We start from the raw sequence: 23,700 nt of genomic DNA on the forward strand, positions 1-23,700 counted from the left end.
CAAGACCAAAAAAAAATCACACAACAGTATCCTCTTTTGAAAATTATATTTATTCTTTTTGATGGTGTGTGCCTGTATCTGTGTGTCCATGGGTGGGTATGTGCACATGAGTGCCAGTACTTGTGGATGCCAGAAGAGGATGTCAGAGCTCTGGGAGCTAGAGTCACACACTGTCATAAGCTCCCCCAACATGGGTATTAGAGACTTGACTGGGTCCTCGCTGAAAACAGTATGAAATCTTAACTGCTGAACCATCTCTCTAGTCCATGATAGCCTCTTCAGAAAACGAAAAAGGTCCAAAGAACCACTTGGGTTCCTTCTGGGTTTCTTGTCAGTCTAGGGGAAGCTGATTGAGTCAGCAAGGATATATTCTCCTATTCTAGACTCCAGACAGAAAGACAAAAATTAGCCAGATTCTTTTACACACATGTTCCCAGAGGCTCATGGGATACCTAAGTACCCTGAGATATGTAGCAGATGCTGCATGGTATCAATGGTAAACAAGACGCCTCGTGTAAACTGAGACAGTCAAGGTTAGGGCTCTAACAAGCACTTTCTGATTTGACATTAGGACCAGGCCCTAACAGGTCCTGAGGATGGCCAAGAATATGGCAGAGACAGTGTCCTTACATGGTATTTGCATTTTTAGAGGACATTGCAATGAAATGTGAATGAATGGCTAGCCACGGGGCCAGTGTGGTCACAGCTTCCAGTCACCTCAGTCTCCTCTGGAAGGGCTAACTCAATGGGATGGTTCACAGGAGACTAAGTCTCAGTGGTACTCATGGGACTGGTTGGGAGGTGACATTTGAATGGGACTTGAGAGTTATAACAAACCAGCCCAGGAGAGGAGTGGGACAGGGACTCTCCAGTGGGAAACAGGATGAGTCAATGGTGGGAAGTGAGCAGGGATCCACCATGCAGCCACAGTTTCCCACTGGTCCATTGGCCCATCCTAGAACCACGTGACTTTTTACCCATTCACTTGCCCATTCACAGATTCGCCAGTCACTGGTGAAGGTCTCATAAGGACCCAGCCTTGGCTTATGGAAGCCTGTGTGAAGAGCAGGGATCCCAGCCTCTCTCAGGAGGAGCCCAGTGTCTTCTGGACAGGCTACAATATCAAGCTGTGATGTTGGTTTTAAATGTCAGCTTGCTACAACCTAGAATCACTGAGAAGGGAGTGCCAGTTGAGAGACTGTCTACCTCAGGTTGGCCAGGGGACAAGTCTGTGGGAAATGTCTTGATTATTTATTGAGATAGGAAGCTATGCCCTGAATTTGGGTGGTACCATTCCCTAGGCTGGGTCCTGAACTGTATGACTGAACAAAACTAGCTAGGCAGAGCAGCAAGCAGGTGGCATGGGTACCTTGGTCTCCCTCTGCTCTTGACTGTAGATGTCATGTAACCATCTGTCTCAAGCTCCTGCCACCGTGAGTTCCCTGCAGTGATGTACTTTAACTGATAACTGCAAGCCAAATAAGTTCTTCTTACCCTAAGGCCAGGCTGGTCTACAGAGCTAGTTCCAGATCAGCCGGGGCTATGAATGGAAGAGGAAAAACATCAATGAAGATTTCAGAGAGAAAAAAAAATGAGATAAGTTTGGGTTTCTTTTTTTCTAAATTATTGTTAGCCCAACCTTGTGCTCTTCTCATTGTGAACACTGATGGATGGAAGACTGTTGCTTTTACTATCATGTTCCCAGTGTCGTTCTAAGCACACCACACCACACTTCACACACAACAAGCTGTACAAGAATGAAGTAGTTATCTTCCCAAACCACAGGGGCTGTATCCACCTTCCAAGGCCTCCCTGACCTTATGCTATTCGCTGCCTCCTCTGAAGTACCCACAAGCTCCTCTCTCGCCCTCCTCCCTTTGTTGATCTCTGCTGTCACGAAACTGCTTGTCCTGGGTTTCCTTATGATTTGAGAACATTCTGACATCACTCTGTACTTCCGCCCAGGTGCTGGATGCCTGTGTCTGGCAGAGGTGGACACTGTGTTGGTGTCGGTCTGTATTCTTTGGGCTGTTTTAGTCGCTCAGAGATTCCTTGACAACTCTGCTGACCAGGAAGAGGCCAAGACTCACAAGATAATTCCAGACACAGCAAGGAATTTCACTCACGCCCTGCAAATAGAATATTCAAATGCCCAACAGTCCCATGGGATTCATTCATGTCTGTGTTCTTAAGCCTAAGATGTGTCCACGAGCATGAAATACAAAACACAGAAATACAGAGGAAAAAAGGGGGGGTTAGAGAGAGAGGGAAGCCGGGCGGTGGTGGCGCACACCTTTAATCCCAGCACTCGGGAGGCAGAGGCAGGCGGATCTCTGAATTCGAGGCCAGCATGGTCTACAAGAGCTAGTTCCAGGACAGCCTCCAAAGCCACAGAGAAACCCTGTCTCGAAAAACCAAAAAAAAAAAAAAAGGGGGGGGGGTGTAGGCATCTGATCTGTGAACTTGTAACAGTGATTACATCTCTTTGGGTGTGGCTTCAGGCAGATGGAAGTGGAAAGAGGGAAGTGTAAGGTGTAAGGCAGGGTCTCAATTGCATGGGGGCCCTTTCTGGTGGGTCAGCAGTGGATCTGGTAGGAAGGGCAGAGAAACGCTCCCACGGTTCTTTTTAGTTTTCTGTGTAATTGTACTCCAATAAACACCTATTTATCATTTATCTTGCGTTTAGTGTTATCTTTACATCCTTGCCTTCTGATGGCATGTTGACCCATGCCTACAATCCCGGCAGGATGATGGAGAGTGGCCACCAATTTGAGACTAGATTTGGCTATGTAGTTAGTTCCAGGCGAGCCTGGGCTAGAGTATGGGACTCTGTTTCAAAAAAAAAAAAAAAAATAGATGATGGATGGATGGATGGTAGATGACTGATAGACCATATATAGAATAACTCTAGAAATCCTGTGCATATCACAACTGGGAAGTCAATGGCATAAAACACCCAGCCCATGTGACCTGCTCTAGACAAACCAAAGTGGGTCTGAGATTGGGAGACAGATAGCCAGGTTGGAACCACAGATCTACCATCTAAAAGCTGCAGGACTTAGACAATCCCTGATCTACTCTGAACGTTTGCTTCTTCTTCTGCAACATGATGGAATGGTCCATGGGATGCATCTTCTGTGGAGGGGGAGGGGGGTTATGGATGTGTGCTCCCACTTACAGGTTCTGCAGGAAGAAAATACTGAGAACAGAAAACATCCATCACTGTGGCTTATTGTTAGGGAGATTGTTCTCATGGCCTTTGCCATGGGTGTAATCAAATAATCATTTGTGTAATAATTAATATTATGTTTCCTTATTGAGTGTGTATTAGTTACTTTTCTCACTTCTGTAACAAAATATCTGTAACAAAAGCAACTTAAGGAAGGAAGGGTATATCTGGGCTCAAGGTTTAAGGGTGTGGTTCATCATGGCTTGGTGGCCGGAGTGTGAGGCAGTTGCTCACATTGTGTCTCCAGTCAAGAAGCAGAGATGAACGCTAGTGCCCAGCTCTCCTTCTCTTTCTTATTAAATCCATGATCCCAGCCCATTAGATAGTGCCACTTATAATTACCAGGGTTGGTCTTCCCTTCTCAGTGCCCCCATTCTGGAAACACCCTCATAGATAGACCCAGATGTGTATCCACAGTGATTCCAAACCCTGTCAGATTAAGTCAAGAAGATCCATCATATGTGGGTCCATACTCAGGGTTTTCTTGGCAGTTATGTAGCCATGTTACCTAACTCCTTGTCTTTCCTCTGATTTTCCTGTCTTATCCTCTTTGCTGTAATTGTCAGTTCACCCGCCCTCTGCTCTCCACACTGCCTGCACCAGGAGCTGGCCCCTGATCCTGGCTGTGCCTTCCAATGCCGACACCCACATGAGGCCAGGGCTTGGCAAAAACTCAAAGCATGTCTGCAAGGCTACATTACGTACTGAAATGAGCTCTGTTCCTAATTTGATTCTTTTTTTTCCCCCTGTAACAAGCAAAGTTCACATTACAGATAAATTGCCCAGAAATTTCCATTTAATAAGGCATATGCGTTTTTCAGGTCCAGAAGCACAGAAAACATTTTGCAGGCTGGTATTTTCATACTGAAAGGTTTATTAAAAGGACAGCTTTGGAAAATGTCAGAAATTTACATAGTGTGTCTGGCCAGTTGGCTCAAAAGGGCTGATTTAACAAAAGTACTCAAAAGCCATGACGTGGAAGAGCCTGCTGGCAGGTGGCCTTGAGCTGAGGTCCTCTATGGGTCATGGAGGACATACCTGCCACTCCCAGCTGTCAGTGTGGATTGTGTGGGCAGTATGAGCTGGCACAAGTACAGGACTTGGCAGAATTTCACAATGAGTAGCCCTTGGCCTCTGTGTCCATTGGGTGTGTTCTAGCCAAAAGTATCAAGCAGAGTAGCAAAGGTACAGGCACAAATCCTCAAGGTGTCATGGAATAGGCATCAAATAAATTAGGTAAATACAATGAAACAAATTCAAATGATTCCAAGAAACACAGTTAAATAAATATGGACAGCTGGCTGTTGTTCTATCATCTATTTCTGTCTATTTCTCTGTCTCTCTGTCTGTCTGTCTGTCTGTCTGTCTCTCTCTCTGTCTCTGTCTCTCTCTCTCTCTCTCTCTCTCTCTCTCTCTCTCTCTCTCTCTCTGTGTGTGTGTGTGTGTGTGTGTGTGTGTGTGTAAGTGTGCCCATAAACATATGTACACATGTATGTAGATAACAAAGGTTGATATAATGTGTCTTCCTTTTACCACTCTTCGCTTTATTTCTCTAAGACAGGATCTCTTACTGAGCCTGTGGCTCTCCAATCCTGCTAGACTGGGCTGGATAGAGAGCCCCAGGGGTTGTCCTTTCTCCATTCTCCAACCCACCATGCTGGGCTTAGAGACACATACCACCACACCCAGCTTTTAATGTGGCAAGGAGATCTGAACTCAGGTCCTCACACTGCAGCAAGTGCTTTTACCACCTGAACCATTTCCAGCCTCTACCTGGCTACTTCTTTTAATATTTATTGTTATTACATTTAATTGTGTGAGTGTGTGTGTGTGTGTGTGTGTGTGTGTGTGTGTGTATGCACACGTGAGTGTAGGTGCCTATAGAGGCCAGAGGCATTAGAGTTCTACAGACTGGCAGTTGTGAGCTGCCTGATGTGGGCACTGGGAAACAAACTTGGGTCCTCTGCAAGAACAATAGGTGCTCTTAACTGCTAAACCATCTCCCTAGCCCCTATCTGGTTACTTCTCTTTTTGACACAAGGTCTCTTTGACACAAGGTATACAGCTCTGGCTGGTTTGGAACTCCCTATGTAACCAAGCTGACCTCAAAGTCACAGGGATCCACCTACCTCTTCCTCCCAAGTGCTAGGATTAAAGGACTGTGCCACCATACCCGCCCTCGACCAGGCTACTTTTCAAGAGAAAAATTCGACAGCATAAACTTTCAAAGCCACAGAAACCCGGATTTCCTTAGACCCAGGGCCTCTCGGTCTACTAACACTGGAATCTCTATGACAGTGTAGCTTCTGAGATTATGATTCCATGCACTCATCTCAATGTAATGTCTTTGAACATGAAACAGCAAGGCAGCCTTGAATTGGCTACAGAATCGTAGCTTCGAAAGACAAAAGGTAAATGATATAGAAACAAACAGCACTGCTGGCATGCCAGCCTGAAAAGCTGGATTGCTTAATTTGGTTTTTATCTATGTTATAAATGGAGTTGTGTGATGTGGGAACAAAATACGGTCCATTTAAAATACTCATTATTTTAAGTCTGTTGAACCACAAGTCATTCCCGGATCCACCATGAACCTGCCACCTGTAAAATGAGAAGCAATTGTCAACTTCTCTTTGTATTTTCCCTCTGCACAAGTATTCCCACTGACAGGGAAAAAAAGCAGCCAAGGTGCTGAAGGTGTGCTTGGTAGTGCACACCTCCAAACCCAGCACTTGGCAAGCCAAGACAGGAAAATATGAGTTGGAGGCCAGCGTGGCCAGGGCTGGGATGAAGTTCAATGGTAGGCTGCTTGCCCACCATGCATAACACTCCAGGTTCTATCTGACTGTTTATCATTCACCAGGAACTCTGCTTGGTTCTAGGAACAGTACCTAATCTTTAGCTTGAGGACCAGACAGCATGCTGAGTAAAGGCCAGCTCTGGAATCCTGTGTGCCAGCATTGAATTTAACCTCCACTGTGTCTTAGCTGGACTACTTTTAGCGAGTCACTAAACTTTGGTTTGGAGTTGCTATAACTTCAAAACAAGGTGATGCAGTTTCATTTGGGTAGTTGTGAATCACGAAGGCAGAAGTGTGTCACTCAGCAAGTATAGCCCAGAACTGGGCTAAGATATGGATTCCTCGCTTGGTCTAGTGAACATTAACCTCATCCTCACACCAGAGAGCTTAGACAAGGACCAGGGTGGCCAATCCACACAGCCCACATTGGGCTGCAGCCAGCACGGATATGTGGAGGGTGATAAGTGCCACCAAGATATCACACGGGGTGGCTGAGAGAAGACGTGGGAGTGGGTCTTGAAAAGCAGTAGATGTTTGACAGACTTACTATTGGGTAAAAGGCAGTGTGTTCTCTGTAGTGAGTCTCTTTGTTCTAAGGCATTCTGGGATGACCATTGAGGCAGCAGTGGTGTGTGGAAACTGCAGTGGCCTGGAGCAGTCTTTCCATCCATCCCAGCATGGCCACAACTGTGGAAGCATTGTTCCCAGAGCTCTGCAGTGTGGGATAGTCCCAGAACATCACATGCAAAGATGCACAGTGGCTTTAGGTCTTAATGAACTATTGACAGATCTACAGTCTCAAAGCCATCGCACTCCAGGGTACCCTGTGCAGAGCCTGAGACTCGGGGGCTTCTTCACGTGCACAAACCCTGCCATCATACTGAAACAGAAAAGAGCTGTGCCCTGCTGGCCTTGACATACTCACGTGTCCTTTAGACCACACCTTGGTTTCCTTATCTGTGAAAGGAACAATAAAAGCACTGAGCCTGCAAGCTTGGTATGCAGACTGACAGAAGCCATGTCAGTGTGCCATGCCATTGTAAGGTCTTGGTGTGATGCAGGAGGCTGCCGTGGTAAATAAATACAGTTATTATTAAATGGGTGTCACACCCTGATGCTGTCACCAGAGAGACAAGACCAGAGATTGACCTTGGGTGCTGTTCCTCAGATGCTGCCCACCTTCTTTTTAAGACAGTGTCCAGGGTCTCACAGATTAGGCTAGGCTGGCTGGCTTTTGAGTCTCAGGGCCCCTCCTGTCTCTGTCTCCCCAGAACTGGGATTAAAAACACAAGTCACCACTGTGGCTTATATTTTTCCAAGGGTTCTAGTGATCAAGATCAAATCATGTTACCAAGTGAGCTGTGCCCCCACCCTTGGGTACCCATCTGTAGCCCACGGGACAGAAGCTCCCCTGACTCTGCAGCAGTCCCAGGTGCAGGACTTGTGGCTGCCAGTAAGCATGCTCTGGTCCTCATAGAAATGGCAACCTGATGCTGTCTGTGACCCAAGCGTTCCCTCATCTTCTTGTCCTCTGCATTTGCACATGCTCTCTTTTTCTGACACCACCACCCACCCCTGCCTCAGTTCAAGTGTGGCAACATCTGTGAGGTCACTGGGGTTACCCTTGCTCAGAGGCAGTGAGTGATCTGAACATCCGTCTGTCCTGCCTATCCCTTCAACACAACACAGCCTCCATATGCTCTGCAGGAAGTATGCACCAAGGCATGCCAGCATGAGTCTGGGCTGTGGCTGAAAATGGCTGTGACCTTGGCCTCTGTGAAAGCCAGGCAGATCTGAAAAGCCTCCTCCTGCTCTGAAGTCATCACTAGCAGGAAAGGAGGCATGCCTGTCACCTGTGCAGCACAGAGCATGCTCAGAATGGCTTAACAAATGAGCATCTGGAACTGAAAGTTTAGAGGGCTGAATTAAGTGTGACCTGGCACTGAACCAAGGAGCCAGGGCCCTATGCTCAGTATATAGTTCTTGACTCTAATTGAAATGCAACCTGATGTTTGGGTTTTTTTTTTCCTCAGGTACTCTGTTTACAAGGACCCAGCAGGCTGGCTGAATATTAACCCCATCAATGGAACTGTTGACACCACAGCCGTGTTAGACCGGGAGTCCCCATTTGTCCACAACAGTGTATACACTGCCCTGTTCCTGGCCATCGATAGTGGTAAGTCACTTAGAAAGGGCTATCACAGTGCACTTGTCACTTTCAGCTGTATTTGTTTTTGTATGATTTTTATGATACGTGTGTGGGGGATTCATGGAGAGATGGGACAGGAGTGGGAACAGAGATGCCATTACTACATGCACGTTTATCCAGCCACTGGTATTCCACCCCAAGGAATCAGTCTTTGTAGAAAGACAAATATGTCCATCCAGGGGTCAGAGAGGAGGCTCACTGTGTTCTCTTGGGGATGGGTCCCAGGTTAGAAGTCCACACCAATGCATTCTGTTCAGTGCTGTAAAGGTGTTCTGGGATAGAATGGGAGAGGATACCACTGACCCCAGGAACTGAGTAGCACCTATGGGTTTGTCCTATTATTCTACATTTCCATGGAAAGACATTGGATACTCCCAGCCAATCACCACATAAAAACAAAATGCTTCTGTAACGATAAATCTCTCCACCAAGCTGTTGGAGACCCAGCACCACGTGGGCAGCCAAAATAACACAGAGAGACTTATATTAATACAATGCTGCTGGCCAATGACTAGGATTTCTTATCTGCAAGATCAGTCTTAATTATCAGCCATAGCTATATATTTATAAGACTTATCTTAAAGAAGACACCAGCCTTTCGTCCTGTCTTCCTGGAGGTCACATGGTGACTCCTGTCTCTACTACATTTCCCAGAATCCTCCTCAACTCCTAGTCCCACCCAACTTGCTCCCCTATTGGCCAACAGTGCTTTATTCAACATCCAATAAGATAAACATACACAGAAGGACATCCCCCATCATCTCCTCTTTTCTGTCTAAATAAAAAGAAGGATTTTACCATTAACATAGTAAAATATATAACAAAACAGTTATCAAGTAAGAACTATAGTTACAATATTTAGTCCATTAACATTTAGCAAGATTTAAAGAAAATATTCTATCATCTATCCTATCCTTGTTTGTCTAAGGTCTTATATGTAACCTATCTTTTATACTAACCATAGAAAACTGTAACCATAACTATTTGTCTTCAACTCCATCAAAGACCACAGAAGGATAATATATAAACTCTAGAATTGACAGAGACATCTCGCTACCTGGACAGTCACCCAAAGTTCCTCTGCAATGTTGGGGCATCCATCTTCAGCCTATAGGCCACAATGTGTCTGGCAGACTCTCCAGGAAGCAGGAACCCTTCAGTGCTGTCTTGTTTTGCCAGTTCCGCAGTTACTTTTCTATGGGCCCCACATGTCCAGTTTATACAGCAACAGTCTAGGCAAGAACAGTTTCTTGCCCAAATAGCTAATCTTGCCATGTTGAAAGCAAACTCCATAATGAGTTTCTTCGATGCCCATCTTCCTCTCAGACATATTTGGTGTGCCAGAAGCAGCTCTGTCTCACTGCCATGAAAAACCCTAAACCATTTAAATGCTATATATTCTGTAGGTCTTTGAAGGTTTGAAGAATATCTATCCATCTCAAATACATCTCTGTATATCTAGAAAACCTAACTGAAGTTCTGACTATTATAGGTGACTATATAATCTGTATTTAATTATGTATTACATTTTAAAAGATCTGTATAAACACAATACCTAAACAGGAGAAATATACATATCACAAAATTGACCTTAAATTTGTATCAATAAATGAAAATCCATACCAATGCAAAGTATTCATTCCTATATCCTATTCCCCTTTTTTTCTTTAAAAAGAGATTGGCTGTGATCATTACCATTTATAACCAACCCCAATTAAATGAAAACAAACATTTATAAACAATATTTGGGAATTTGGACATCGTTCATTCCAAACTGCTTCCTGCTGGTTGGGGGTGATATCCATACCATGGGGATCATGATAAAACACAGAAACCTGGCTGTAGTGGTCTATGACTGCATCATCTCAGCTGTTTTGGATGTAGGATCAGTTGGGTCACTGCTTCAGAGGGTCTTGCTTGATCAAACCATATTAGTCTGGAAGGAATCCATAGCTTTCCATTTTCTGTGGAAACACAAGCAAAAACTCCTTTCCCAAGTAACCTGTCCTTATATTCAAACTTAGAAGTCAAAGCATTTTTAAAATATATGTTGGATTAATTTAGCAGCATTGACAATCAAATGTCTGTTAACAGTTGTTCCTCCTTCCTCGGCAATCAAACAATTTAAAGACAACAATATAGCATATAGTATCTAGACTCTCTGTATATTTTCCATCTTTACGAGGCTTTTTCATTACTCTATATCTTTTACTTTTATTTTTTCCTTTTATGAGGCAGGGATTCTCTATGGAAATCTTCCTGCCTCTGCTTCCTTCAGCAAATCCTACCAGCGTGTGCCACCACTGCCGGCTTCTCTTTCTTTCTTTCAATTACTTTATCCTGTGTCTTTTCTTTCACAAGCCTACCTATATTTTTAAACACACTATTAACCTTTAGAGGTTTTTCTTCATCTGAATCTGTCTTTACTGTAAATCTCTGTTTTTCTGGCTACACAGTCTTTTATCTGCTAAACAACACTGCTAAAATTAAGGCAGCGGCTTATTTAGCTGCTACGTTTCCAAGATGGTGGGCATACGTTTACTGCCAGCAGTGAAAGCTATGCTCACTGCCTTGGTCTATGCTACTACCAAGCAGCATGCTGCCAGCTTGGAGATGTGGTCACTGCCACTGCCAATTGCTCGTACACACCATTCAATTGTTAGCAAGACCACTAAAGAGCCTTGCCGTTTTTGCCACTTATCCTGAGTCAGGAAGCCTCTCTTAAAGGAGCCACTCAAGTGTCTGCTTGTCTCTAGCAAAACAGAGACCACCCTAGAAAATGCTGCTAACAAGAAGTCATGCTTGTGTCTGTTCTTTTGCTGCTAAAATCCCTTTTTAAGCTTTTGTCAAGTTTTTATGTGGAAGTTCGTAAAACCATGTCCTGACACCATTCTGTAACGATAAGTCTTTCTGCCAAGCGGCCCAAGCCCTGCCACCATGTGGGTGGCCAAAATAACACAGAGAGACTTATATTAAATGCAATGCTGCTGGACAATGACTAGGATTTCTTATCTGCAAGATCAGTCTTAATTATCAACCATAACTATTAATCTATATATTTATAAGACTTATGCGTCCTGTCTTCCTGGAGGTCACATGGTGACTCCTGTCTCTACTACATTTCCCAGAATCCTCCTCAACTCCTGGTCCCACCTAACTTGCTCCCCTATTGGCCAACAGTGCTTTATTCAACAACCAATAAGATAAACATACGCAGAAGGACCTTCCCCATCATGCTTCTCCTTCAAAAACTAAGATTTTAGTATCCCATGCCAGACCCATGTTAGATGCTGGGGACATAGCAGTGAATGAACTAGAACCTATGTCCTAAAACATGCATGCAAGCAGAGCGTGTGGTCCCTCAAGCATTCCCTGTTCTTTGGAGATCAGACTGTGGGGCAATGGCAGACACATAAAGAGTCCTTAGGACACATGTGGTCATCTAGACAAGATGGTGGCTTGGACCAATCACAGAAGTGGATGAGATCAGGTTCTAAGGATTTCAGGGAGATTGTGAGTGCAGAGTTGGCAGAGTTTGCAGTGAACTTGTTACTGGTGTCTCTGTCAGGCTGTGTGTTGCCAAGTTCTTGGTGTCTTCTAAGAACTGAAGAAGTGTGTGCAGGTGGCAGAGCAACAAAAGATTTGTTTTTCAGAAGCAAAAGTGCAGACCAGTTCAAGGGAACCTCAGGGTGACAGTTACTCCTGAGCAGTGGGTTACATCTTGGCCTTTCTTTTGAGGGTTTAGAAGGAGGAAGACTTGGTTCATGGGTGGAGTATGGGTGGTTTTGTTTTGAATGGCAGGTTTGGATTATGTAAGACTTTATTAACAGCCAGTGTCCTTTCCCATGGTGCATCTGATTGCAATTATACGGCCAATCAGGCATACACAGGAGGCAGTAAATACAGGGTTTCCCCTAAAATTCACTCAGAGGATACACCTGAAAACAGTTCAAGCTGGATCAGTGCACCTAGTTAAACATATATTTCAGTATGTTTTTTGCTACAAAAGGGGAGTTGCCAAGAGTTTCTAAGGAACTATAGGATGAGTGATCAAGTTACTTTGTTTATGGGGGGGGTGCAACTCAGTATAGGTAAGGGTCATAAGTTTCTGAATGAATTGTTAGAAAAGGGGTGAATGTGTGTGTGCATGTATGTGGCATGTGTGTGCTGCATATGTGTGTGCATCTTTGTGTGTGTTTATGTGTACATCTGTGTATGCATGTGCATATGTGTGGTGCATGTATGGTGCATACGTGTTGTGGTGTGTTCTTTGTGTGCATGAGCATGCGTGTGTGTGTGTGTGTGTGTGTGTGTGTGTGTGTGTGTGTGTGTGTGTGTGTAAAGCTCAATGGAATCTCAGATTGCTAAGCTTTCCCTACCCTTGCCTACCTCAGGCTGGTCCCAGGGGGCCAGGATCAGGTTTGAGGCTAAGCTGAGATGTCTTTGTATCAAATACACACAACATTTCTCTTCCTGTTTTTTTACATTTTGGGGGAGTTTTTTAGAGTTAAGGACTGGGTTTTGAGTCTTCCTCTGTCAAGACTCTTTATGGATTCTTTATATTTGCCCATTGTACTCAGCATCAAGGTGTGAACTAAGAACTTTCAACCCATCTCTCCATGCTGGGAACCCATGCATGAACCAAATGTGAGGACACGCATGGTACAAATGAGCCATTGATGGCACAAGATAGACAGAGTGAAGCTAGCCCTTGAGCCATGTGGAAAGTCAGAGCTGGAAAGGAGAAAGGCATGGGAGTCAGAAAAGGAGGGGCCGCAGTGCTCTATTGCAAGTGGCTATGAGGAGGTCAGGTTCATAGCTCTGGGAACATCATAGCTGCAAAGTATCCCAGATGATGGGCAGTGAGATGCCTCAGTGAGTAAAGGCCGCCAAGTCTGACAACCTGAGTTCCATCCCTAGGATCCATGCAGTAGGAGAGTACCCGCTTCTGCAAGCTGACCTTCACATGTGAGCCATGGTGTGCGCATGCTTGCATCCACCAACAAACACACACAAATTAGTAAATAATAATAAGTTAAATTAAAAATGAAGTATGCCAAATGGCCAAAAGACCCTGGGTCCTTGAGGTAGAATGGCTGTGCTGAACCCTCCAAGGCACCAAGAGCCAGAGCAGACACTGAAAAGAGGTCCTCATGTCTGGGGCGCTCATGAGCCAGTCAGGTAAACTGACAATCCTTTTAAGAGTCATTCCTGTTCTAAGCCCAGAAGAGCCCCTCCTCCATCCTGGGATCAAGGGATATCACATGAGGTGATATCAGAATTTAAGGATGGGTGGGATAGTGTAGGGCAGGACATTCTAACCACCCTTGAGAGAATGAGTCAATGGGAGTTGGGTCATGTGGCAGGCTACAAGTGTACAAAGATGAGAAGGGAGAACTGAGCAGCCACAAGACCATTACTTGGTGGGACCCAGGCGCTGCACTGCACACCAATCAGCCATCACAGTGTCTAGCTCAGAACAGGGGCTCAGGGCTGTGCTATAGAATGGTAGACTTAGACTTGATTCTGTCACTCCCAGAACAAACTGCTGTAGAAAGACAGTTCCCAATGCTACAATGTAAGGTTGGACAGCATAAGGGTTTATTCAACTTACAGTTCAGGTTACAGTCCATCACAGTAGGAATGTCACAGTGGGGGCATTTGAATCAGCTAATCACATATCAACCATCAAGAGCAGAAAGAAATAAAGCATGCATGTCTGCTTGCTTGCTATCTAGCTTTCTCCACTCTTAAACAGCTCAGGACCCCCTGCCTAGGGAATGGTGCCACCCACAGTGGGCTAGTTCTCCATATAATTAACAATCAAAACAATCAGTCCCTCACAGATATGCCCACAGACCAAACCGATCTAGATAGTTCCTCAATTAAAAGGCTCTTCTAGGTTATTTCAAATTGACAGTTCAAACCAACCATCACAGTACAACATTCATTACACCTTAGAAGAATGTGAACATGTGGGAAGTTGAGGTTCTAATATAGACAAACTAAGCAAAGGCTATGAACTGTAAAACAGAGAAAGGTGACCTAGGTTTCCCAGCCTAGAGACCAGACAAGGACCTGATTTCAGAAGACCAGTCCTGTCTGGCTTTGGGGTAATTGTTGCACAATGTCTCTCAAGATGCTGGCAGTAAAGGAATGGACAGTCAGCAAAGCCTGTTTCACATGCTACATAAACAAGGAGTGGCAATGATGGACAGCACCATGACATTGCAATTTCAGGCTCTGAACTATGTGTAAACATCTGAACATCATGACATGTTGGGATGAAAAGATCACAATGAAACCCATTATTCTTTACAATTAATACATGCTAATTTTAATTTTGTTTTAGATTTATTTTATGTGTATGAACATTTTGCCTACATGTACAATTGTGCACCTTGTGCATGCCTAGGACCCTGCAGAGGTCAGAAGAGAGCATCAGATGCCTTGGAAGTGGAGTTACAGGTGGTTGTGAGCATCATGTGTGTTCTGGGAAGTGAACTCAGGTCCTTTACAAGAGTAGCAAATGCTCTGAAGTGCTGAACCACCTCTCCTGGCACTAATTTTTAAAATGTTTTGACTTAAGTATCCAGAGGCTGGTGACATGGCTTAGTGGGTAAAAGTGCTTGCTGCCAAGCCTGGAGAGCTGAGTTCAATCCCAAGGATTCATACAGTAGGAGGAGAAAACAACTTCTGCAAGCTGTCTTCCGACTTCCACACATGTGCTGTGGCACACACATGCACATGCACGCACACACATAATAAGCGCACACATCCACACTCAAGTGCATGCACACATGCATACACACACACACACTCATACATGCACATAGGCACACACACATATATGTACACATATACAAGTGTAATCTTTATAAATTTAATACCCAGAATAACATTTTCCAGCATGGAAGTGTAGCTCAGAAGTACAGCTCATACTTAACACACAGGAGCCCTGGGTTCAATCCCCACCCCCATAACAAAAGATAAAAGATACCCCTTAGGATATCAGTTTCTCACCTTTGGCTTCTTCCATCCTCAACGTTGCTAGAATTTTCTGTGTGATTGAATAGCTGTCTGGTTTCTAAGGACACCCTATAACCATGTGTTTCTGCAGAGGGGCATGGTCTCGCTTGTTTTCTCAAGGTGCAGTGCACACAAGGCAACTGTGAGGCCTGTTGAATTCTGTGAATCAGTTTCCATGTAAACCAAGGAGGTTTGTTCCTGCTTTGGAGCATTGCTGTCAGAAAAGAGGAGACACCAAGCCCTTCTGACTCCAGAAGAAGCCAAATACATTTGGCTTAGTATTAGTTGCACTACACAGTGTGGGGTTCTGGTAAAGAAAGAGCAGGGCGGAGACTGATGTCCTACACACAAGAAAAGCCCAGCCTGCCATGGACTCCTACCCCCATTTCTCAATTCTTACATAAGATAAGGAAATTCGAAGTCTGTTGTCACAGATGTTTCCAGAAGATAGAAATGTCCCCAGAGGTGTGAGCAGAAAACAGGTTGGGATTAATTACTACACAGGACTTTTGTGAGGGATAGTCATACAAACAGAGCCCTGAAGAGTTAGAGCAGGAAGGACACCCCCACCTGGCAAAGGCCTTGTTAATCAGAGGGAATTGTGTTCAAAGGCTGCTTTGACACTTGCTGGAGACTTATCTCCGGATATTAGGATTATCTGGGGGAAACCAATTTATCTGGCACACTAACAGGTGTCTCAGCTTTATCCAAAGTGAACACTTATGTTTATTAATTTTCTACAAATTCAATTTATTTGATGGAAGGAAAGAATAAGGATCTTGTCATTTAACGCCAGGAAAGCTAAATCTCCAAAGTTTATTTTCTGCAGACTGAGAGTGACTCCAGGATTTGTACCAAAATACAGCGATAAGATATCAGGCTTCAGGAAGTGCCAGGTAGGACGTATGTAGCCTTGCTACAAAACTAGAAAGTTCCAGCAACACCCACAACCTTTATTGTAACCAATTCAGAGCTACAGACACAGTCAAGTCAAAGAAACTACAACATGAGAGAGGGGAACTAGTCCTAAATCAGTGAAAGGCAACAGACTGGTGGATATGATTCTGTAGTCATCCATCCCCCTCTCCCGACGCCAGGAGACAGGGAGAGAAACCAGAAACACTTGAGAGAAGATTTCATAGTCCCTAGAAGAAGGGGAGGGGGACAAGAACCCCTGAACAAAGTGGAATCATGGGGCATGGGTGGGGAGGAAGGAGATGGGAAGGGAAGAAGGGGAGGGGGAGGAGAATAAGAGGACTGAGAGAGGGGAGGAATAGAGGAGGGCAAGAAAGGAGATGCCTTGTTAGAGGGAGACAATACAGGTTTTTAGAGAGGTCTGGAACAGGGGAAATGTTAGGGGATCCACTTTGATGACTCCAACTAAGAACCTAGGCAGTGGTGGAGAGGATGACTTTGATGCCCTTCCCCTATAATGAGATTGGTGTCTACCTTGGTTACCATTCTTAGAGCCTTCATCCAGTAGCTGTTCGAAGCAGAAACAGGCACCCACAGCTAAGCACTGAACCGTACTACTGGGATTCAGTTGTGGAGAGGGAGGAGAGATGAGCAAAGGAGCCAAGATGGGCATGGAGAGACCTGCAGAAACAGTGAACCTGACCTAGTGAGAGCATGGAGACCCTAGTAATAATGCTGTGAAACAGCATTGGACTGAACCAAGCCCTCTGAATGTGGGTGCCAGCTAGGAGCCCAAGACAGTCTATGGACTGACTCTAACTTGAGTCAGTCTTTAACCCTAGAGCACAAATGGACTTTGGGAGCCCATTCCCTATGAAGGATACAGTAAGGAGGGCCTAGGCCCTCCCCCAAATATATGACAGACTTTGAAGGTCCCTGCTGGAGGGCCTCACTATCCCTGGGGAGGGATTGGGGGATGTTTTTGGGGGGAGGAACATGGGTGGATGGGAGGGCGAGGAAATAGGGGGATGGATATTTAAATATGAGTAGTAATTAAAGAATTTAAAAAGAGAAAGAAAATTATCAATGCTTCTTTAAAATTTAAAAAAAAAGAAATAGTCAAAAGACTCTCCAGAACTGAGATGCATCAACCTCCTGAGAACAGATTTGATGGCAGAATGAGGATTATGATATGAAGAAATGGAAAACACCCGCCATTAAGCACAAGGAGCAAAGAATGGGGGACACGTGAGACATTGGTGGAGTGTATTCAGTACTCTTCTAATCATTCTCTCCACATACCTGACACGAAGCAACTTAGTGGAGAATTAGCTTGAGAGGGTGTGGTCTGTCACGGCAGGGCAGGCGTAGTGGTGGATCACTCCATGACTTGAGAAGAAATACTTCTCAAGAGCAACAGAAGGGAAGAAAGGTTACTGGGTTCGAAGGACATATCCTGTCATGACAAGAGGGAATGGTAGCCAGAGAGTGAGGTAGTCACACATATACACACACACATAGATGGACAAGTAAGGAATTTAGAATTTTAAGTGACCTGGGAAGAAATCAAATAATCTTAAATAGCCCAATATTTACGAGGTAAGAAAAATCAGTGTTGAAATCCTTCCAACTAAGCAAACCTCAGCCCCAGATGGCTGCTTCGTGTTTCCAAACATTTGAGACAGTAGAGTACCAACCTCACAGACACTCTTCCAGAAAAGAGAGAGAAGGGACTCTTAGCAACTGTTTGTATGAGAGCATGTTTTCTCTAAAACATGGCAAAATATTGCAAAGAATTAAAATCCCAAACCAATGTCATAAGCATAAAGTTTAAAATCCTTAAAATATTAATGAGTCCAACAGAAATTACAAAATCATCCTAATAGTGACATTTGAGATGGTTACTTACTCGGGGCTGGAGAAATGGCTCAGTAGTTCAGAGCTCTTGCTGCTCTTGCAGGGAACCTCAATTCAGTTGCCAGCACCCAGATATGCCTGTAATTCCAGCTCTAGGGGGTCCAACGCCCTCTTCTGGCTTCTGCAGGTATTATACTCAGGGGTAAGGGGAGAGGTTAGAGGATGGAAAGACGAGGGATGGGGAGGGAAGAAGGGAAGAAAAGGGTTCCATATTGAGTCATGATTTAAATATATACATTTACATAAGCAGCATATACATCATATACATATACATATACATTTAGCAAACTAGGAAATGACCTTAATCTGATTTGAGCTCACAGAAATTGCTGCAGCTCCAGATATCATCTTCAGAACAACAGGGGAAAAAACAAATACCAGGCTGTGGCAGGATCCCTTGGGGGTCGGGAAAGTATGCATGACACCAACAACAGGCATGGAGAACAAGTTAAAACAACAAGCTCAGTATATAAGGGGTAAGCCTTATATACCCCCCCAACCCTGCCCCAGGGGAGGAGACCCACTGAGCTGGCATCTGCTGAGGTGATGTGGTCGCTGTCCATAGGTCCACTGCTGTTGTCAAGGCCCTCTGGCAGACCCAGGCAGACTGTCAGGAATATCTACTGTTCATGCTCTAGGCCAGGTGTCAGGTCCATTGAGACTTAGTTTCCCCACACCAGGCTTGGGAATTTAAAAAGAATAAAATTCTTGTTCACGGAGACTATTAGTGAATGTAACAAAGTTATCAGAGAAAAGACCCGTACAGAAAAGTGTTGGAAAATAGAGTTTTTCTTTTTTAAAACAGGCTGTTACTTGCAGCCCTGGCTGCCCTAGAACTCACTATGTAGATCTGCCTGCCTCTGCCTCCAGAGTGCTGTCATTAAAGGCATGTGCCTCACCATGCCTGGTGGAAATAGAATTTTTAAGAGATTCGATGGTAACAAAAATCCAACTAGCGAGATATAAACAAAAGGAAAGTCATCTGACTTATCTACACTGAAGCTATGAATAACCTAAGAGGTTTTTGTGAAGCCAACTGTGGTGTGACTTTGGAGGGAAGCTGTAAAATTAACATCTGCCTTCAGGCTGCAACAACACCATGGCCCAAAGAACAGTACATTCAAGTCTGTCTTGATGGGTTAGGTGAGTTTACTGGGGATGACTTACTGAACAATGGAAGCTACTGCTCTCTCTCTCTGTCTCTCTCTGTCTCTCTGCTCTCTCCCAACTAATCTGAGAAGATAGCACAAAAATTGGTTGAAGAGCGCCCTCTACCTTTGAAGCTGTCAAGGTACCCATAAAGTCAAATAACAAGGAAACCAGATACTGGACAGTTAAATGTTTATTCTCTTAGCAAGGGTTGTACTGGTCTCTAAGAACACTGTGTAGCTTTGGAAACTATGGTTTGCTTGCTGTCATCTAGCATCCAGAGCAACTAAGTAGTGGCTTTCTGGGAGATGCAGTCACTCTGGATTCAGAGGCCTAACCTCTACGTAAGTGGGGAGGTATACCATGTTTATGGACTGGATGCTTTGGAACTATTGAAACATTAGTTATTTTCAAACTGTCCAAAGGACTGAGACACAATGCTGAAAAAAATCACAGTTCCTGGAAGTTGGCAATATATTTCTGACTACAGAATGAGTGTGACAACATAAGGAGCTAAAGTTATAAAGGCAATCCTGAGAATAAATTGGAAGGCTTGCATGATATGGGTCCAGATCTACTGGGAAATGGTAGGGATTGAAACTGTTAGACCCCAGGAAAACTCAGGTATCCGGGGTCCCAGGCCACGACCTTGGTCACCCCAATCACCAGGCGGATTCGAGAGCTTGATGCAAACTGCATGAGGCTTTATTGTAATTTAATGAGATAACCCCGTGTTAGCTCAGGTCTTTCACCCACCTGCCATGGCGGATGGCTAGCAAAAGACAGCTCCTAGGGCCTCCCGAGACATCTTATAGGACAGGGTAAGGGGAGTGTCTAGGGGTACGAACAGGCTCACAATTGGTGTGCCTCCAGGCTTGGAGGGCTTGCCTTGTGTTGATTGGTCAACTGGTTGTTATGGCCCATAGGCCCTCCCAGGGTGGTTGCTATGCTTTGTGCGTCATTGCTGTGCGCTTGTCCGTAAAGCACACCCAGGGTCGTAAAGCATAGCGCCACCAGCTAACTTCTGATTGGTTCCTTGTCACGAGGCAGGCATCTGACTTTCTAGTGACTAAGACAAGGTCATAGAGCAGTGTTCGGCGGTTATGGCTGCCAAAAGGGAAGCTGGTCCCTTCAGAAACTGTTTTATATCTGCACACAGACTGATGAAATAGCATTCAGAAAAACAACGAAAATAAACAGAAAGCATTGAGTTACTTCCACATTCCTTCCATCTGATTACCCCGCAGGGGCAGTGTAAGGGAGGATCGGCTTATCTGGGCTCATGACTTCAGAGGGCACAGCCGAGCATGGTGAAGGAGTCATGGTGATGTGGTTTCCTCATAGTGGCAGAACCACATTGCAACAGCATCTTCATACATGTGTAGCTCAGGAAATGGGGAGTGCAGGCCCCAGCTGGAAGTAATGTGACCTTCAAAGACCTTAGTGACTTATTTCAACCAGCCCATGTCCCAAAATTTTCACTATCTCCCAAGACACAACACAGACCAGATGTTCAAACATAGGAGCCAAGGGGAACATTCCATACTCAAATCAAATCAGCCACACATGCCCAGTGTCTGATTATGACACGGGCAATAAAGAGCCGAGAGGTGAGAAAGCAGGATCTCTTCAGAAAATAGTGCTGAATTAAATAACACATCCCCTCACTTTCTTAAACCACAGACAAGAACCAACTCTATCTTTGATTTTTAAAATGTATGAGTATATCCATGTCTTTAGTGTAAGCATTTGTTTTTTATTTGTTTGTTTGTTTTGTTTTGTTTTGTTTTTTGAGACAGGGTTTCTCTGTGTAGCCCTGGCTGTCCTGGAACTCAATCTGAAGACCAGACTGGCTTCAAACTCACAAAGATTCACCTGCCTCTGCCTCTTCTTGGATTAAAGGTATGTGCCACCACCACCCAGTGCAAATGTTTTTTAAAGAAAAAAATATGCAAAATACTAACCACGCACAAAAAAAGATAGATTAGTGTCAGAGAAATGGCTCAATGGGCACAGGTGCTTGCTGCCAAGCCAGACTTGAGTTCCATGCCAAGACCTGAGTTTCATGCCAATACCCAAGTGGTAGAAGGAGAGAAGCAACTCATGCAGTTCTCTGCTGACCTACAAGCCACTGTAGCATACACACACACACACACACACACACACACACACACACACACACACACACACACACGCCACATAAAGGCTAAAAGGAAAAAAGGTAGATCATGTGCATTAAAAAATCAACTTTGTTTCATTATGTCCACCACTAAGCAAGCAGAAAGGTGATCCACACAAGGTGTGTATAATTCGAAGCATTCCTACAGTGTGTCAGCAAAGACAGTAGAGAATGGCTGCTTGCCAGCAACATGTGCCAGTCCAGTAAATGCTGGGCCAGACACTCCACTCAGTTCACCAGGGTTGCCTAAGTTAAATGCTATGTATACATTACAGTACAAACAAATAGAGGACATACAGGGAACTGTGATACAAACACACACAGCATAGGTGCAAAGTAACTGAAATGGCATAATAGAAAATAACAAGCATTAGCCAGAAGGTAGAGCGGTCAGAGCCCCCATAGCTGGTGGAAGTGTCAATTGATGAGAAGTGGAGAAATGCTTGATGACAGAGCAAGGACCTAGTCCGCTGGGGTGGTGTAACCACTCACACTTTCCCTAAGAACTGCCTTAACCTAGTCTCCCAGCATCATATGGTCCCAGGAAGGACAGCCCTTGTCTTCTGATGGTCCTGCTCTGCAGAAAGGGATAGAGGAATTTCTACAGAGAAAACAGACAGAGAGCATGCCCTTTACTGTTCAACACCCTCCACATAACTGTTTCTCCAGGTCAGAATGACTATGGCAGAACTAAGAGTGTTTTAAGTACCTCTTAGCAACTGGAACTGTGGAGTCTGGATGGAGTTACATAAAAACACTGACCAGAGCTGGAAACCTGACCCGCTAGCTCAGAGCTTCAGAGCTCATACAGATAATGTCTGGAGTCTTGCTTCTTTATGATGTGGGTAATGCTGAGATTAGAGATGGTTTGAAAAGAAAAGGATGTTTTTTTTCTTAACTGTTATCCATTTTAAGACTTATTTTAAATTATGTGTCTATGTGAGGAGAGGGGTGTGAGCACATGAGTTTGGATGCCTGTGGTAGCCAGCAGAGGGCGTCAGATTCCCTGGAGCTGCAGTTATAGGCAGTTGTGAGCTTCCTGGCATAAGTGTTGGGAACTGAACTCAGGTCCTCCAGAAGAGCATCAAGCACTACTAACCACTGGGCCACCTCTCCAGCCCCTGTTACCCATTTTAATGAGCTGCAAATTACCTAAGCATATCATTTCCATGTAACTGAAATGCTTTTGTTTTGCTAAAGCAGACCTTTCATGTTGGCAAGCATTTTGTCTTCAGAGATGAACATCGCCAATCACCTTATGACCCAGACTTTCTGAAAAGGTTAAGATGGTGCCTTCAGAGCACAAGACACCATGAAAAGACTATAAGAAGCACAGCATTGCTGCCTTGTCCTAGGAAGGAAGGAATAATAACTGCAAAGGAGGACACTGGGCTGGAGAGGGAGCATTCAGGACTGAATCAAATGCAGTCCTCTGGAGATGCACCACTGACAGGCCACAGCTGTCACAATGAGCAAAGGGTGAATCCTGGAGTGGTGGCCATCCTGCCTAGGTAACCTCCAAGAAGGTCTGGTGTTAGCCCCTTTGTCTCCTGTGGACTGAGAAATGTCATGAGCAATCTCTCAAGAGAGGTCTAAACTCCCACTGGAGTGTCCATGACTGGTGGCTGCTCTCTGGGGTGCCAGCTCCTGTTCAGGTCCTGCCAGGCTGGTCCCCTACTTCCTCACCAGGAGTCACAGCTTTAGCATCCCGTAATGGTTACCTCATAGATGTAAATAGTTGTTCCAGATATCAGAGACAGATATCTCTGAATGTGTGTGTTTTATGTGTGTTTTGTCTGTGCATGTGTTCATTTGTGTATGTAAGCATGTGGAGGTCAGAGGTTGATGTTGGGTGTCATCCTCAATTGTTTCTCCACCTTACATACTTTTTAATTATGCATATTGGGAGGAGTACCCATGAGTACAAGTACCCTTAAAGGTCAGGCTGTTGGATCCTCTAGAGCTCGAGTTGCAAGTGGTTATGGGTTTGTGGGTCCTCAACAGAAGCAGCAAGCACTCTTAACCACTGAGCTGTCTCTCCAGCCCCTTCACCTCATTTTTTTAGAACAAGTTCCTCACTGAAACTGGATCTCACCAAGTCAGCAAGACTAGCTGGATCACAAGCCCAGGAACCATCCTGTCTTATACTTTCCCAGAGCTGAGAGTACTGGTATGGGCCACCATGCCTGGCTTCTCACATAGGTCCAGGGGATTTGAACTCAGGTCCTCATGCTTGTGTGACAAGCACTTCACCAACAGATCCATCTCCCTGG

The 23,700-nt window shown here is 44.7% G+C and overlaps 1 protein-coding gene across 1 annotated transcript in view; it reads left to right on the top strand.

The window, feature by feature from the left end:
* Positions 1 to 23,700, top strand: part of Cdh13 (cadherin 13) — a 997,178-nt gene that overhangs the window by 953,241 nt on the left and 20,237 nt on the right. Inside the window, 1 exon segment of the mRNA XM_035442709.1 lies at positions 8,063 to 8,205. Coding sequence (XP_035298600.1) covers positions 8,063 to 8,205 — 143 coding nt within the window.

The sequence above is a fragment of the Cricetulus griseus genome, chromosome 3, assembly GCF_003668045.3.
Source record: "Cricetulus griseus strain 17A/GY chromosome 3, alternate assembly CriGri-PICRH-1.0, whole genome shotgun sequence".
Classification (NCBI taxonomy): Eukaryota; Metazoa; Chordata; class Mammalia; order Rodentia; family Cricetidae; genus Cricetulus; species Cricetulus griseus.